At 34.8% G+C, this 20109-nt stretch overlaps 1 protein-coding gene across 12 annotated transcripts in view; it reads right to left on the bottom strand.

The window, feature by feature from the left end:
- LOC128214665 (multiple PDZ domain protein-like) overlaps positions 1–20109 on the bottom strand; it is a 170903-nt gene that overhangs the window by 110095 nt on the left and 40699 nt on the right. For all 12 annotated transcript variants that reach the window (XR_008257953.1, XR_008257954.1, XM_052921243.1 and 9 more), the window contains one exon: positions 9744–9966. Coding sequence is in view for 10 of the 12 variants with exons in the window: in XM_052921243.1 (XP_052777203.1) it covers positions 9744–9966 (223 nt within the window). In the remaining 2 variants the exon portion in view is untranslated. The remainder of the gene's footprint in view (positions 1–9743; positions 9967–20109) is intronic.

The following is a 20109-nucleotide window of genomic DNA, read 5'->3' as shown; positions in this document are numbered from 1 at the left end:
TGAAAAATTCCGACCCTCGGGGAAGCTTCTTCACATGCCCTCTGATCAGATTTTTACCATCCAACCAGCATACATATGAAATGTTATATTATATATTATAATATATTCTAGCAAAAAATGACAAAACAATGAAGTCATCATAGTAAAAACAGAGCACTTTCAATGTCCTATTTTTGGTGCAGTATGCCAGACAAATAATATTCTGGATACCATCAAGCTTTGACTAATGATCACTTAAAGTTTATGTGCCAACAAAAATAACATGGAACTGCAAGAGAAATCTGCAAGGGTTATTTACGGAATATCTTAAAAAAGACGCAGCCTCAGCCTGTCTTTCTTCATTCAAGGTCATTACTCAGCAATTATGAAAACCAGAGTTATGGCCTCTGTTGTACAAATGCGTATTGTCTCTTTCAACATGTTAACAAAGTCCTGTTTGAAATGTGTTAAACATTTTTAGATATATGGCTTAAGTAAAGGTTTTTGCACACAGACAATGTTACTGCCACTCAGACAACTACGACTCCAAGTCTATGACAAGAAATTACACAAACAATAACTGCTGACAATAACTCCCATGACAAGAAATAAAAACAATAAAAACTGATGTGAAGTGAGCTAAAAAGACAACTTGATGAGACTACAGTGTGCTTAACCAAACAGAAGTTGTATGGTCTCTTTAGGAACCACTGTTGGAGACTCTCCTGTGAAACAAATGTTGAACAATCTGTTGTCAGCATTACCATTCTTGTTCTAATTACCAGGCTATGAAAAACTAGCTAGCTCCCCTTGAAACATGACAACTGATCAATATAGTTAATCACCAACAAGCAATTAAGGAGAAAAACATGGCAAAAAAGTGACAACGCAATGACAGATCACAGAATGACCACTTTGGTTTGCATTCTAAGAATGTCCCCTGAATATTGAACAATGTGTTTTTGTGCAGAAATTATACAGACCAGTGCCAATCAATATCTACTTTTATTCATAAAGTGATGTCCTAAGATTATCAAACAGAGTTGACCGCCAAAAAGTAAAATAGTTCACTGAGGTGAGAAATTTCTAAAAAATGGTTGTTGGAAGGAAAAAATTGTATCATTTAATACTACTTCCAGCAAATAAAATGGTAGATAATTTGATAAATGCAGATGAAACATCACGCAAATGGTAAATGACTTCCAGAACATCTCGATATATTGACTAAAAACAAAAATAAACAAGACTGAGCAATTATAACAAGAACTTTATCGTAGCCAACGTAGTACCGGCATAGCTCTGATAACAAGGCGTGGTGTCGAGGCTGGGGAAGGGGTCTGTCGAGACTTCATATAGCACATGGCCGCCACAAGGGCTCCACAGATCGCCTCCTGGTATGACTGGTTTATCCGTCTGTCCATGTTCAGGTCTGCATGCCCCACCCACCTAATCACGCAGACAAAAGCCCCACCCACCCATTCTTAAAGGCAAATATCCATCATTGTGACCTTGCTTACGTGTCTCTTTATATGGCGTGTACGAAAAATAAGAATTGTAACAATCAACACACTCATTTTCCAATGTACATGTAGATATATATCAGTCGGTTTGTTTCACATTAAATGATGAAAAATCACGAAAATGCTGAGAAAATATTCCAAGATTACAGCATGAAATATAGGAAACAATCAGAAAACATGACATTATCAGTGTCGTCTCGCCTCCAGAAATCAATCCCATGGTCATATATGACACATGATCATCATGTTTTCCTCGAAGAAAATGTCTCCAATTGTCAATACCGTTGCACATTTAACATTTAAAAATCACAATCGCCATGGAGAAGTGAACTCCCTTTAGGAAAACCAATAGATTCATTTTCTGAATAACCGTCTATCTTCAATCAGTACTTCTCTCTCCCTGGTAACACTCAGTTGTAGACTGATTAAACTCTGTATCATTTTAACATATTTTCCAGAAAAAAATCTCTGTACTCTTTTCCCTACTGTTGAGATTAGATTTTGCAGGATGCATGCAGGGTTTATTGAACAACTGCACATAACAGGTAAGGCCATACGAAATTGTTAATATATTCAGCGTCAACCCTTAGTAGGAAAACCTTATCTAGCTAACCTGAAAAAAAAGCAAATGACCCCCCCCCCAAAAAAAGGAGTAAATTGTGACATCCTCAGTAGAATATAGAATATAGACACAAGAGTCTTTGTCAATTGTGGACCATTCTCCATTGATTATAATAGATTTCCACTGCAAAATGAGTTCAAATAAAACTTTATTTAACTGTGTTGATCATAAAACCACACAGAATGCATCATTTTTTGATATCAAATGCCAAAAAAACTAGTATACAATTAGTATAAAGCATGTTGATTTCACTTGTGTAGTTGGAATTTTGTCAAACGAAATTCAAAATATTCAGCAGTATCAATGGTCATATAAGTTGTTGTTTCTTTTTTCATTCAGACAGCCAAAAATCTACTGTGTCTGCTGACGCAAAACATAGATATGATTTGTGGTATAATGGCCTAGCTATTCATGAGGGAATCATGTTTAATATGGTCAGTCTCCCCGAAAACATTAGTTTTGGTATTTGTTCATATAAGTAATTTAAATAGCACAATTATTGAACAAATTTTGCACAACATAAAATATGTTAGGACCATGTAGCCACAATCACAAACATACAGTATTTGCATGTTTCCTGCGATTCCTAATGCCTTTCCTCCATTCCTCATGCCTTTCCTCGCCAATTTTATCTGGATTACTGCACCTCTATGTTGTCTGCAATTTATGCCTTTGGACAAGGAATTTATTATTATTTAAATATTGAGAGGGGTGCTTAATAAAATTAAATTAAATATGAAAAAGTTGCTCAAAAAGTTTAAAAAAAGAAAAAGAAAAGGTATATACTTTTTTTCACTTTGAACTGATGGAAAAAATAATAAATAATATATATACCCATGCTTTTTTTCTCAATTTATTCACTACATGGTATTCAAGCTAGGTAATTGAAACTTTTTTGTGCATTTATGGCTATAAGGTGATTTTGCACATCATACGACTGGGGAATTAAAACCCTCCAGTCTTTTGGTATGACCAAAAATGTCCGTAGTGAGTGTGTGATGTTGGAAGCAAAAAATTCAATGATCACTATTCAGTAAATCAGTGGTTTGAAGTACATGACATGTAAGATTGTTTTTCAGGAAATGTTCACTTTATAAACATGTGGTATCCATATAATTTCATTGGATGTGGTTAACATTCGCAACTGCCAGGAGTAAATATCGGCAATGAAAACTCCATCACATTTTGGAAGTGAATGGCCAGACTTATAATCAGCATGAGCCAATTGGTTTGAAGAAGGAAGGTGCGCAAAATGTAATGGAGACAGCAGTTTCTCAATAACGACTTGGTAATCAAGTCGTAATGGAACATACTTTTTAATCTTTAAAATGAAGAGAAAGACACTCAATAAGCAATACTGAAGCGCATTTAAGGTGTAAATAGGAAAAGAATTGCCAATAAATGTTGTAAAAATTGTTGTTTTGGGTAATCAATGTCTCAGTGCCGACTCTTTTCTGTTTACATAAAGTACATAATTACTACTTTTCTCCGAAAATCAAAGCACTAAAAGTGCTGCAAGAATGGGGGAATGGTAAAGTGGTGTGAAGACTGATTTTTTAATGAGGCAAAGCATTGAATATGTGACTGCGAAATCAGGTTAGCATCAATAACAATCAATATTCACTAACTTCATTTGGTGTTAACTTTATCTCGGTATCACCTCTTTAATGCTTTGCATCATTAAAATCAGTCTTGACACCCACTAAAATATTCCCCCAGTCTCGCAACACTTTCAGTGCTTTGATATTTTTTGTTGGACAAGAATTGTGGTTGCTATGGCTACAAAATCAGTTAAAATAACACTTCCACTTAAAAAACTCAAGAAGTATGCTTGCTAGAATTATGAAACTTGGATTGTGGTTAGGTGGCCATTAGCAGATGAGTATGATTATTTATTGTTATACAAAAACTGTTGTTTCTATGGCAATGAACATAGTGAAAATACCACTTTTTGATGATACTCGAATGACTCAAGAAGTATGCAAGCTAGGTTAATGAAATTAGGTATGTGAATAGAGGGCCATAAGAAAATTATGCACATCATTTTATTCTTATTGTCAGACAAAAATTGTTGTTGCTATGGTAAGAAAAATATAGTGAAAACACAACTTCTATAAACCATTATTCAAACTATTTTCACAAGAAAGAAGAAATAGTATGGATTCTCAAGAAAACCTATGAAAAAGTATAGAAGCCTAGAAATAACATAACATGGAGCATTTTAGTAGGGTTGCCTGAACGCCTGAGAGATAAGTACAGAGACACCAAGCTAAAATGGGGCTTCAAGTACAAGAGAATTACAAGAGTGTATTTCTTCTTATCTGTGGTATTAATTCCCATCACCGACAATACTAAGTGTTTTTGGAAAATACAAGTAATCATTCCTGATGGCTAGGAACAATCCCAAACATATAAAAACATCCTATCAGGAACATCTATTTAGGTTAATAGGAAGAAAAGGCTAGGCTAGGAAGAAAAATGTCAAAACACCATTTTCCAATTACCCTGAAAACAGCAGGAATTCATAATGGTCAAATCACAACCCATGTACATGTAAGACATGTTGTACAATATCTATTCCACTGGATTTTCTGTTACCTCCTTTATACCTCTAGATCTTATTAGTATTTTAACCTAAATCATAATGGGTCCATCTTGTTGCTTAGTTCTTGGAGACTAAAGATTGCAAACAGTATTTTTTAGTTATATAAATAGTTACCCAAATAGATGAATGATTTTAAGTTGCTAAAATATACTTTTGGGCAGCCAAATTAATACATACCATAATATGCATTAAAATGTTTTCAAGTCTCCAATAGTTCGGTAAAAAATATATGTGCATAATTTTTTGCATCATTTTATAAACATGCACATTGAGCCCCATTAGATAAATAATATTACTACCAATGTCCGAATTATGTTCTTGGAATGCCATATTTCAGCATATATATTACAGCTAAGTTAGCAGTAAATGTAGCCTGTATGAGGTCAAAGAGCTATCATTTCCAATTAAAAGGCACTTCTTTTTAATCACCAAGATTGGAGAGAAAACAACTTGACCTCAGCATGTCCCCCCGCTGAAGATTAAAGAGGAATATAGAAGCCAGAAAAGGAAATTTATGCTATGATCCTACAATGAGGTTTAAAGCCAAAGAGAATAATTTAGCTCTGAGAAAGTGGTTGTGTAACAACAATGAATGTCCTCTAAGCATTACACCACCTAAAATGAAAAAAGTGAAGTCAGCCTTGGTCATAATTTATGGGAGTCGACCAGGGTCTGTGTACTTCACCGGTTGGTGGCAATGAGTCACCCCAAGGGAACCTCAGTTGTAGACTTCAGAATGTTTTCCCATCAAATGATTATAAGAGCCTTTTAAAGTGAGGCTGGTCGAATAGCTCTCATTTCATATCCTCCTTATATTAATTAGAGAGCAGCCTCCATTCTAAGAGCGTAAATTAACTATGAAGTCTCAATTAGAGGTTGAAGGGCACCACTTTCTGATCCTCTTTTATTATAGATCTAGTATTACTTTTTCATTCTCCATAATTGAAGAGCAAAGATACCATGTGACCTTAGTGAGATTAAGATTTCTCATTCACTAATCCTCCATTTTGGAGAGCACTTGTTTAATCTTCTTGATTAGAGCGTAAACAAAACATATGGTTTGAAGGAGGTTAAAAAAACCTCATATTTTAATCTTTCTCGGCAGCTAGCATTACCATTCAATCCTCATGATTGGAGAGTAAACATACCATGTGAGGCTGAAGGGCTCTCACTCTCTGATTCCCTTTATTTGAGAGCATTACTTTTCAATCTTATAATAGACTACTTTTCAATGGCCATTAATGAGGGTAAACAGAAAAGAATAAAAGAAAAAAAAATCCAAGTTTTGTCAATAAAGTCTTGTCAATATACATTCAATGTAATGAGAATTTATCAATATACCATGTTTTATTCATACCTAATAATGCAGGATTTACCCCAAAATGCTAACAAAGCCAAAAAAGTGTTTGTACTTGGGCTTTTAAGTAAAAATAACTATGAGGAATAAACTACAGAATCCGAATGCATACAGGGGCTAATAGCCAAATCTCCAAGAAGTCTAGGTTGTCAACCTGACAGTCTCTAATGACCCTATTTTCCGAGACCAGACTCCTATAACAAACACTCAATCTCTGAGTTCTTAATGAAAATGAATCCATAGGGATCAAGAAACAGACATTGTGCAAGGTCTTGCATAAGGTTAACAGGAAGGTTTTGTCACTCGAGAAAGTTCGGAAGAATTGCAAGATCGTGCAATATTTTACATAAGGTATACTGAATTATTTTGTCATTGTAGAAAGTCAGGAACATGTACAAGATTCTGCAAGGAGTTACGTACTGTACAGAAGGTATATAGGACAATTTTGTCATAGTATAAAGTTAGTAACAAGTGCAAGTCATATGGTAAAACACAGAGCTTTCACAGTTTTAATGAATACCCCAAGAGACTGCCTTCAGGACTCATCAAGGCGTGGAATAAATGAGTGAAATGTGAAAGAAATGGTAGGTGCACGTTACTGCATACCTATGAGGTTTCGTGAGTGATTATATAATACTTTTGGCGCTACATGCTACACAATAATTTTCATACCATTTCCTACATGTACTAAGGCAGGGTCATTACTCTTAATGTGACAGAAATGGCAGATGTACAACAGCCCATTCTGACCAACATCCCTATGAAGTTTAATGTGTGTATGTGAAAAACTTATGGTCCGACTTGCCACAGAATACATTTGGGGCCATTGTTTACTAAATCAAGGGCCGTAACTTTTATAACCTAAAATAGATTTGGAACATTGTTCATTGTTGTCAAAAAATGGCTGGGAATCTAAGAGTGTGTGAGAGTGGTTAAATAGTGGTAAAGGTTTCAGCCTCTTGTCCAAGAGTTGATGTTCTATTTAAACCATCAAGCATCTATTATCTTATCACACAAAAACAAATCTTACAGACATTTGAACTGGTTTCAAGCAAGGAAAATGATTTGCGGGTGATTATTATCGGCAAATAGCTGTCTTCACAATCCAGCTAAAAAGCTAAGAATAAAACTACATGAATTTTGGTATTTAAGTTAATGCCACATTCCAGCAAATATCCCATGAAAAGATGGCACCAGGCAAACAGACTATGCAAACAGACCATGTGGTCTGCCGGGAGGTTGAAGAGCTGTCATTTTCTAATCCTCCTTATTAGAGAGCACTACTTTTCAATCTCCTTGATTGGAGAGTAAACAGAGCTGACTTCAAGAATAATTGCTTGGCAATACAATCAATGCATTGAGAGGTAATCAATAGAACATGCTTTATTCATAACAAAATGATATCAGGAATTACCGCCATTCTATAAGAAAGCTCAACAACTGTACACACTCTCAGTCACAATGACAATCACAGCCAGATGTTCAAACAGAATCAAGGTACAGTATTACTACTGTTTACAAATGAACTTAGCATTTCAACTCTTTAAAGCTTTGAATTAATGACCACAGCTTTAAGTCCACCGAAATTCTAACAAGTGAATTTCAGATCAAGTTCAACGTCCATTAGCCTGTGAATAAAATTCCCACATCAAATGAAATCTGTTGCATGCAATCATCAGCAATTCCCATATTCTCTGACGATCACCATGGAGTTTGGCTCATAACCCCCCTGCAAAGCATCCATACATGAACAGTTTACATCAAACAACCATTACCAATTAAATCGTACTTTAAGTTATAAAAATGCTGTCAAAGACAGCCTGGTCCTAAATAAGGGCTAAAAACTTACTGTTCAAAACTGCTCTTCGTGCGTTAAAAATTGACTCGCTTTATTGCAAATGACATTATGAGCGTTATTTTATTACATGATCGACATGAAAGCTTTGCTTTGCTCCAGAAAAGTAATTAAGATTGCTATCATGTGATATGAGTGGCAGGAGTGATTAATATTTAAAATAGGGGAAAATTTCACTGTGCAGAGTTTAGGTCAATAGCTGGTCCTCCATGAAAATTTGCATGTTGAAATACAGGTATTTCATTTTGGAATATAGCTTGTCAAAACGTTCCCTCATTTCTCCATCATTCAACTTCCTTTGATTCCTGCCAACTTTTCCTCATGAGAACATTTCTGTGATATTGCACTCCTGTTTTCTTGTCTAAATAACAATGCATCACAAGAACACAAGAGTAACGAGAAACAAATATTTCTCATCAAACAGCGTTAGCATAATAAAGATAACTTAAATTTCAAGATAATTTTATATTCCTGATTTTAACAAATCAATCAAAGCATATATTTAAAACAAAAAAGTGAAAGATCAACTAACCAGTGTTTGCAAATAAGCTAATATTGATGTCACAAATTTTAATCCTCATCAAATTGGCAAAAATCTTGGAATCGCAAAAAAAGTAACTAACGAAATTGAAATAACCTACATTTCCTTCCCATGCACAACTCACTCTGCTCATCCATCAATGAGCTTATCAATCGATACTTCATGACAGGAATTATTTAATTGATTTTTACATAATTAGATTTTGATGTTTAATTCTAATTGATTACCACAACTGAGAACATGCGATTTAGTCTTTACATTTGCTGCTTTAGCAGACATTCTATTATAGCAGACGACAATGCTCGACAATGCTCGGATGATAAATAATTTATTACATGTGTCAGCTTTCATCGCCATCAATAATGCTGTTGTATGACAAAGTAGAAAACTGTCTGGATCAGAGAGTTGTCATCAAACACTCTTGAAAGTTAAAACACACAAATCCATCCAGATTCTGAGAAATTTCAGAGGCAATATTTCTACTCAAGTTAAACACACAAAAAACAGAAATTCTGAGAATTTCCTAAGCAACATGAAAGTCTAACATATTATGAGAATGTGGCTAGGCAACATTTTCACTCGTGAAAGTCAAACACACAAATCCCATGAGATTCAGAATAACATTTCCCCTTATCAAAGTGTAACACACAAATACATTGAGATTCTGAGCAAAATATCCGCTCATAAAAGTCAAACACACAAAGCGATTCAGATTCTGAGAAATTTCCAAGGCAAAATTCCCACTTATAAAAGTTGTATATAACACACAACTAATTAAGATTCTCGAAAATTTCTGAGGCAACAAAAAAGTCAGACACGTAAATCCATTGAGATTCTGAGAAATTTTTGTCTTCTTCTGATAAATGTAAAAGCACACTTTCTCAAATAATTTATCAAACTTGAAATAGGAACAGAAACAAGCTTATAGTGTGTCAAACATAAGTTTTCCATGGCAAAACATTTTGATCTTTTAACGTCTTCCAATCAATCATTATGCTCTTGGTTTTCGTGACCTCAGTCTTCTTTCTGAATGCCGTTCCATTTAAACTAACCCCGATGAGAAAATTCTAGCACAATATTTCATCCAAGAGTTATCAAAATTGTAACTTTATAAGATTTAAATTGAGCCAACCAATTTCTACCAAGTTTCTGTAATATCATTCAAATATCTTTCAAAGTTATAGCCAACATGTAACGATTTTTTTGTACAACAACACCAAGGTTATGACTTTGAAATTATATAAAGTAAAAAAACTAAGCATACCATATCTGCCTCAGAGTTATTCTGTAACGAGGCTGGCTGCTGGTCGAGGGAGTCTGGCTGGTCGTCGGGGGCAACGGTTGCCGAGGGGTGTGGCCCCCGGGCGACAACGATCTCGACGATGCCTCCCGTCTGCTGCAGAATGCGTATCGCCTCCTGGTGAGAAACGTCTAGTGGCTGTCCATCGATGGCAAGCAACTGGTCCCTTTCCCGCAAACGACCATGTCTGAAAATATATATCATTCTAACATGAGGTATTTCGCCATTATGAACAAAGAAATTATCAAGCATTCTTCGAAGCACAGATGAGCTCAAAATGAATTTAAATAAAAAAAAAGAGCATCATACGAAAGTCGTCCTTTTTTCAGAGTTTAAAAAAATGATCTATGACTTGGAATTTGTAATATTCATGTTAGATTTTTTTCCAACAAAATTGGGAATTTTGTTGACTTAAGTTAGTAGAATATATTCAAAAACTGTTTTTGATCTTTTTTATTTGTAAAGTTTTGTTACTTGAACATCAACAAACAAATCTTTCAACATTTCTTTTTTCACATTTCTAATTTGGAATTTGCATCCCACGTCAGACCAAAAACATACAATTTTTGGCATTGGGAACCAGAATAGCAGAATATTAGCTCTAACAGTGGCTGGGGAAAAACCCCTGATCTATCAACATGACAGCAAAAAACAAATAGAAATGAGTGTTTCCAGGCATTTCAAGTTTACAGGTGTCAATTTTTTGCTCTGGATTTCTTGGCTCTCAAGAACAACCTGATGATGGTGAACACTTCAAATAAATCAAGATTATTACAAGAAAAAACATTTATCACCCACCAACATTTATGAGGCAAGAATATTACGAAACTTAAAGTAAGTGTTATTTTTGTGATTTTTTTTTTAATGAAATTTCTAGACATTGTATCAAAAACAGCTTCAGTGGAGTGACATTATTCAATGAAATTTGAGTTATTATCTCAATTTTAATAGAGTTTGATTTTAATTACATATAATCTTTCCAAATATTTTCATTTTCAAATGAATGAAGAAATAACAATGGGTATTCAAACATCATGAAATTCTTACTTAAGTGTAAAGTGACACTAAGCAACTTCTAAAAACTTAAATGATTATACAACTTTGTATGTGCAGTGACACACATTGTTATTTTGCAGTAGGTAAATGTCAAGGGAAATAATTGTGTCCTGCTTCTTTCAGTTTATTCTAAAATGAAATCTGCCATTGCAATCAAGAAATCGATGAAAATGCTCTGTGCAGGAGTCAAATTGCCACTTGAAAGTGACACACATCTATGTAGTTCATCTTATTACTGTAGATCAGGCCATTCCATTTTGTAATTTTGTTGAGAGTCCACGTCAGCCTGGATTTTGAGCACGGCATGACATTTTTGGAAAGCTAAAATAAGCTGAATTATCTCCCATTTCTGATGCCTCTTGAAAGAGGACAAGGAACCATACCACATTAAAACAGATGCAGGTTCACACCAATGATATGAATGAAAAAGTAAGCCTTGTTAGTATATTATTTGCCATTCAACACTGTGGGGCTGGTATCACAAAAGAAATTGTTTATAGGTTTAACCTTAATTAACAAATAAATAAGACAGGTAATTTGTTTTTGAGAGGAGCAATCCTCATGGCAAGCAAAATGATTTAAATCAGTCTACAATGGCACTCCAGGTTAAAGGGCCTATAATTACACATTACCAGTATACCTATTTGGGACAAAACCTGCAAAATAATTATCAACTGCGAGAAAGTCAGCTGAGTTCTATCGAGAAAGCATTTGAAAACTTGATCACATGTAGCAATACCAACGTATTACCGGCATAGAGCCGACGTGCTACAGATTGTCACTTTTCTGTAACCGATGTTATATCAAGGTGTTGCCGTTGTTCTATTAATGAGCCACCACTGACTGGAGCTATAGTGATAACTTTGCGCAAAGTTGAACTATTGATGGAAGGTTTTAGTACAGTAGTAGTATGGTATCACATCGCTAGGAAGGGAAGTACACCATAAGTACATCAGTAGGACTTTGTAACAGTAACACATCTGTATCAGTACTGCAATGGAGTGCCGCTGATCCATTACGGGGCCCTAACGGTGCTCTATCAACATTTAACGAAGCCATACCAGAATACTGCCGTTATACTGCTGTTGCAGTCTCTAATAGCTAGCATTCGCAGCGCAATGGCAGAAAAACTTGAGCATGTTCAAACATTTATACTGTCACCTGCCGCGGCCAATTTTTTTCACCAATATTCTGACAAAGTATTACCTTTCTTAGCAATGAAATACCGTCACCTTGCTGTAACAGTCTTGATCCCTGAAAATTGCCTAATTTGTGCTCTGGTAGGGCTTCTGTGAGCCAAATAGGCTAGGACTGTAACAGGTCCTTAAGTCTTTTATTGAAATCACACTACAAGCTCCTTTGAAGATCTTGCTCTCCTTTGGCTGTACATACTTGAGCCAGCAATTTCATATATAATGTGTAATGTATTCCTTTATAGTTTCAAGAGGCATGAAGTCTTTCCAATCAATTAATTGTTCAACGATGCATAAAGCTAGCTGAGAAAGCTTCATCAGTCAACTGGAAGAATACTTAAAGAGCAAGAAATTTGTCTAGTCTGAGACTAGACTTAAAGGCAGTCAGCTTCATTTCAAAAGTTATCAAGAAAGATCAAATTAAAGATGTGAAGAAAATGTATGAAGTATTACAGAAAGAAAAGAAAAAATCAGCCAAATTCCATCCATACAACAATATAAGAAATGGGGCTTAAATGGTAATTATCTATTTTCAAATGTATTTAGAACTTAAGTGCATACAGTTTATGTAGTATTTCTTTTCTATAAATAGCAATCCTTATAAGAGTCCAACTTTTCAAAATGTGTTTCATTGTTGTTGCTTAATTCTGCCAAAAAAATATAACATGAACATAATTATGTTCCAACATATGTGAACATTTGTACAAACAAGTGTGAACATATGTACGAAAATGTGTGAATATATGTATCAACATGTGTGAACATTTGTTTTAAAAGTGTGAACATATTTACCAATGTGTCTGAATTTATGTACCAACATGTGAACACATCTACCAACAAATGTGAAAATATGTACCAATGTTTGTGAACATATGTACCAACTGTTAGTTCAATTTGAATATCTTCTGCAGTTTTTGCCAATAAAGTGTTTGCACAATTGCATTGCCACCTCAGCTGCCGCCACCAATACAAAGACAATAAATCAACTTTGTTTCCTGAAAAACAGATAAGCTAACAAAATCAAACATGTCTTCTTCCTCCACTGCAATATCAATTTTCATTTCCAACAATAACAGATGTTGCAGCAAACTGCACATTTGTCTGGGTAAAGATCAAAATAGAATTCAATAATTCAGAGAAAGACAGTCAAAAATACAGTGAATAATACAGCAGACTTCATTTTTCTTCCAAATGTTCATAAGAAGCACAATGTAATTATCACCTTCTGTCATTGGATAGATAAAATCACACACAAGCTTTTACTTGACATCATTGGATGGATCAAACAATGCAGCTTTCACACAATTTTTTAGTTAGATAGATCACACACTGTTGATATCACTACTACTGTCATTGGATGGACAATATCCCACACTGTAGCTAGCACCTACTGTCATTGGATGGACAAGATCACACACTGAAGCTAGCACCTACTGTCATTGGATGGATAAGATCACACACTGTAGATATCACCTACTGTCATTGGATGGACAATATCACACACTGTAGTAATCAACTACTGTCATTGGATGGACAAGATCACACACTGTAGTAATCACCTACTGTCATTGGATGAACAAGATCACACACTGTAGCTAGCACCTACTGTCATTGGATGGACAAGATCACACACTGTAGCTATCACTTACTGTCATTGGATGGACAAGATCACACACTGTAGTAATCAACTACTGTCATTGGATGAACAAGATCACACGCTGTAGCTATCACCTTCTGTCATTGGATGGATAAGATCACACACTGTAGATATTACCTACTGTCATTGGATGGACAAGATCACACACAGTATATAGCTATCACCTACTGTCATTGGATGGACAAGATCACACACTGTAGCTATCACTTACTGTCATTGGATGGATAAGATCACACACTGTAGATATTACCTAATGTCATTGGATGGACAAGATCACACACTGTAGTAATCACCTACTGTCATTGGGTGAACAAGATCACACACTGTAGCTATCTCATAATGGCATTGGATGGACAAGATCACACACTGTAGACTAACACACTGTAGATATCACCTACTGTCATTAATGGTTGGACAAGATCACACACTGTAGTAATCACCTACTGTCATTGGACAGACAAGATCACACACTGTTGCTATATAAAATTACCTACTGCCATTGGATGGATAAGAGCACACACTATATCTATCACATAATGGCATTGGATGGATAAGATCACACACTGTAGATATCACATAATGGCATTGGATGGATAGGATCACAACTTGTATTTATCACATTAATATAATCATTGGTGAAATGAAAACATATACTGCAGTTATCACTTATTGCCATTAGGAAGATAAGATCACACACTTCAGTTATCATCTATTGCCATTAGGAAGATAAAAATCACACACTGCAGTTATCATCTATTGCCATTAAGAAGATAAGATCACACAATGCAGTTATCACCTATTGCCATTAAGAAGATAAGATCACACACTGCAGTTATCACATATTGCCATTAGAAAGATAAGATCACACACTGCAGTTATCACCTATTGCCATTAAGAAGATAAGATCACACACTGCTGCGTGCAGTTATCACCTATTGCCATTAGGAAGATAAATAAACAAACAGTGTGTAGTAATCATTGGATATGAAAGAACAACATCAGAGGTTATACCTGCACTTATTATATCAGATAGAAGCAAAAACTCTCCTGAAAATAAACAAGTGTATCATATATTATTTTTCTGTGTAGTACAGCACTGCATTCACAGTGGAAAATTGACCAAGACATATATATGCCAACTTTTTGTCTTGATACTTAATACAACTGAAGAATGAATTGGACAGTTTTCACAAATCAAACTGTCTAATTGAACACCTGTATACATGATATCTGTGCTAAGGTGATAATGTGATAAATGAGATTTATTTATCAAGTCCAATCACATGGATTTTTTTAAATGAGCATCAAATTCCATCTCTATTCCATACTGAACATTTGCACATTATCTGGGGAAGGGGGATCAAACAGTTTCCGTTCTGTGACAGTGAAATCATTAAAAGGTTTCTTTGAGATCAAACAAATGTGACAATAAAAGCGACAATATATGTGACAAAACAGTAATTAAAACAACAATGATCAATATGCAGAGGTTAACTAAAATGGCAGGGTGCTGTAATTAAAATTGGAATGAGAAATAACAAGGATAAAAATATACTTTCATTGCATTAATATGTTACTTTTCCTCTGCTGAGTTCCATATTGTAAAAACAATTATTATATTTACTACAATACTAAGAGGGTCATAAGAACGATATATCTAGATTTAACCACAGGGTCATAAGAACATAATATCTAGATTTAACCACAGGGTCATAAGAACATAATATCTAGATTTAACCACAGGGTCATAAGAACATAATATCTAGATTTAACCACAGGGTCATAAGAACGTAATGTCAAGATTTAACCACAGGGTCATTAGAACATAATGTCTAGATTTAACCACAGGGTCATAAGAACATAATATCTAGATTTAACAACAGGGTCATAAGAACATAATATCTAGATTTAACCACAGGGTCATAAGAACATAATATCTAGATTTAATCACAGGGTCATTAGAACGTAATATCTAGATTTAACCACAGGGTCATAAGAACATAATATCTAGATTTATATAACCACAGGGTCATAAGAACATAATATCTAAATTTAACCACAGGGTCATAAGAACATAATATCTAGATTTAACCACAGGGTCATAAGAACATAATATCTAGATTTAACCACAGGGTCATAAGAACATAATATCTAGATTTAACCACAGGGTCATAAGAACGTAATATCTAGATTTAACCACAGGGTCATAAGAACGTAATATCTAGATTTAACCACAGGGTCATTAGACCATAATGTCTAGATTTAACCACAGGGTCATAAGAACATAATATCTAGATTTAACCACAGGGTCATAAGAACATAATATCTAGATTTAACCACAGGGTCATAAGAACATAATATCTAGATTTAATCACAGGGTCATTAGAACGTAATATCTAGATTTAACCACAGGGTCATAAGAACATAATATCTAGATTTATATAACCACAGGGTCATAAGAACATAATATCTAAATTTAACCATAGGGTCATAAGAATGATATATCTAGAGTTAACCACAGGGTCATAAGAACGTAATATCTAGATTTAACCACAGGGTCATAAGAACATAATATCTAAATTTAACCATAGGGTCATAAGAATGATATATCTAGAGTTAACCACAGGGTCATAAGAATGTAATATCTAGATTTAACCACAGGGTCATAAGAACATTATATCTAGATTTAACCACATGGTCATAAGAACGTAATATCTAATTTAACCAAAGGGTCATAAGAATGCAATATCTAGATTTTACCACAGGGTCATAAGAACATAATATCTAGATTTAACCACAGGGTCAAAAGAACTTTAGATTTGAAACCACCTGCAGCCATTTGCATAACACTGTTATTTCTTTGGTTTTATTGAAGTAAGTTTAATATTTATTTAGTTACTCTGACCTGTGGATAACATATTTTTTATCTAGTTTTATTCAATTTGCTGAGGGTCATAAGAAGGTAATAATTTGCAGCTATCACTGGAGATATAACAGCAGGGTCAACATAAAACATTATATAGCTTGTCTAGCACTGATAATGAAGTTTTCCTTTTAGTTATAGGAAACAATTCTCCATTAAATACTGTGAAATCATTAATGTTCGTGGGGCATTAATGTTCGTGGTTTTCGTGGGTTGGGTGAACCACGAATTCAAGATCCCACGAAATATAAACCCTTTATTCACTTTTTCAATTGCCTTGTTACGTACATACTCTAGTATATTCTTTACAGAGGTCGCAGTATACAGTGTTAAAACCTGTCTCACTGTATAACTTACGATCATTATTCTGTTAATATATTATAACTGCCATTAACAAATAATCAACCAAATCAATTAAATGTGTTTTATGCAGCAAATGACAGTTATAAGCACGTGTTTAAACGTGTGCTGTTAATGAAAATCTCCAAGTTTACAAGATGTGCGTGATGAGTGTCCATACTCGATTTTTTATTTAATAAAATAATTAATCGAATACTAGTATATTGAAGGTTACTAAGCACCGAACGTGACAATATACGCACCTTTTCGGTGTTTTCACAGTTTGCAAAATTCTTAATTGGCATTCAATGGCTTCCCCTATCTGTATTTATGATCAGGGTACATTTTCTTGTATTACCTTTATTCCCAATTAAATCGATAAGTGACATGGGAGATATGCACTAATTGGCATGTCGTACCACATTAGCGAGTGTCATAAACCCAGTGACGTAGAAGACGGAAATCAAGGGCCAGCGCGTGGATATTATGCAGACGATCTAGGACGATCGCATCTTCGATTTTTATTTTTTTTTTCAAAAATGAAAAACCACGAATTCAAGTAGCCACGAAATTGTTTTTTTTCGGCAAACCACGAAATTTCATGCCCACGAACATTAATGATTTCACAGTATTTAGAAACACATTCTGTGAATACCTTAATAGTATAGAATCCTTTTAAACTGTGAGCAAACCCTTAAACCACAGTTAAAAGATAGTCTTCAAGATATACCTCAAACTAGTGACCTGACTTAATTACTCTGTTCAGATCAAAAGCCATTCAGAAATCAATGAGACATGTCTAACACCTTAAAACCCAGCAAGTTCTTGAACTATCATATTTCTTTGCTTCCTAAAACAATAGCCATCATGCTAATGCTGGAAATGGCCATAATTGATTAGATCTTGGGCTTGATGGCTAAAATGGCCACTTGGCAGCGAATACCATCCGTCTGTGACTAGATTGGCCAGCTATGCCATCAATATTAAATGAGACTAGGATGATTACTACCCCCTATTGCAATTTATCAGATTTTTCACCGCCACTATGACTATTAAGAGATAATAATGACCCCTGCATGAAAGGATGAAGCCGTAGCCAAAGAGTGTTCCAAGCCTTAGTCAAAACATTAATGGCTTATATAAGGTTAAAGAAGCCTTTCACTTAGCAAATACTTGCCAACATGTCCAAATAATATACATGTACATAAAAATGTAATGCATCACTGTCCAGATGATGTGGTGCAGTGGTACTGAGGTTAGGTTAAGGGAAAAATAACCAACTTAGATCAGACTAAAGTTTATAGAGTAGAATCTAGTCACAGTTTTGATTGGACAGTAAAAATAACGGAATCACTGAGGCGTGTCTAAGGATAAGGATTAGAATAATATTGAATACAGACCCTGGTGTAGTCCTCCCCAGGGAATGTTCTCATGGTCTGGAAAAAGGACTTTACATATGCAATGGAGATAATTCAAGTTCAACATAAATCAACATTGGTTGTATGATGTTTGAAAGTGTTTTCTTTGAAGTTTCGGCTACACATTAACTCCAATATCGGAATGGTTAAACAAGTAGATGTAACCGTTCTATAACTACCATGTGGACAATTCAAAACTCTATTCACTAATACCACATGCTATTTATTGAACACTGTCCTAGGCAATATGATGTACAGAACAGTTATGTCACTCATGATTGGAATTAAGCGTCTAAATAACTGATCAAGTTGTAGGTGCCCTAACTATTACATAACAGAAAATAGATATATCATAAGAGCAATACATCTGACATTATATGCCTGCAACTGTTCCGGAAATTAACAAGCAAGGTCAAATCAGAGGATGTTCTTACCGACACACACAATAACATTGGAGAACACAATCATGTCACCTGCAGATAAGCTTGAGCACTTATGATTATTACCAACCACACAGAATTACTCCAGTGATGGCATGCAATTAAACACAATCAAGCCCTCAGATGAATAGTGTTACAAACTGTGGGGTCTGTCAGAATATTGGAAAGAAGCTGGTAGTGCCACTGCTAGAGGTAGAAACATGCAGGGCAACCATCCATCATTATGTGGTGACTCTGTTGGAACTATGGAATATCTAGGATTTGATGTAATATTGTTTTACCTTCTCAGATCAATCTTTATTCGTTGTTAGGGCACACCAAAAAAAATACTTTGTTTTCCTTACCCCACCCACATTTTGAGGGGTGGGAGGGTTGATTTTTGTGTTTTTTTAATTCATATAAACCCCTACAACCCCAAGAGCTTTGGATCAAAGAACAAGCTCAAATTTTCACACTTATGTGCCTGACACAAAAATATTCAGAATTCAAACAAGCCTCCCTCAAGTTTTCTTAACTCTTAAGCAAAATAAATATCAGCCATTAAGTTGACAGAGTGTGACAATTCCCTTGACATACAAGCTATGGCATGTATTTTATTATTTCATCTTCCGTTTTATCACTCTGTTTGACAAAATTCTATTTGAGCAAAACAAATCATTACCAAGAAAATAAAAGTGTTGTGTGCTACCTTATTCCATCAGGAAAGAAAATTGTTGTATGCTACCATTGATATTTTACCATTTTACTACTAAACATAAAAGTGCAGCTAAGTGTATTGAAACTGTCTGCATTGAAATTGAATACAGCAACATGTCAGTGGGAGGATGATTGTTCTTGAACAGCAATGAACATCTCCTTTCATTTGATCAATCGCTGGCTAAATAGGCATCAACTCAATTTGTATTCCTTTTTCCATGATTACATGAAACGAAATTTGAATTGTCTGGAGAATATGAAGGTTGTATTTGTTTTCAAAATATTTGTTTGCGGTGCTATATATCAGATAAAGCTTTGTTGTCTGTCATATTTGTTATTTTCAAACATTTGTTAACCATCGATTACTGTTCCTTTGAAACAAAATGCAGAAGACATATAAATACAGTAGTGCAGATTAGATTGGCTGCAAGTGCTGATTATATTGGCAAGAAGTTCATAAGGAAATGCAGGTTGAACCTACTCGAAGAGGATACTCAGGAAAAGCCGATGACATATACTGTGTATTGGGCTGAAGTCAGTACTATGTAATTATAATTTTGATACAATGATACACAGTTTTTTCAGCAAAGCTGATGCTACTCCAGCAA

Source organism: Mya arenaria, chromosome 13, assembly GCF_026914265.1.
Source record: "Mya arenaria isolate MELC-2E11 chromosome 13, ASM2691426v1".
NCBI lineage: Eukaryota > Metazoa > Mollusca > Bivalvia > Myida > Myidae > Mya > Mya arenaria.
This window is presented reverse-complemented; position numbering and strand designations above follow the sequence as displayed.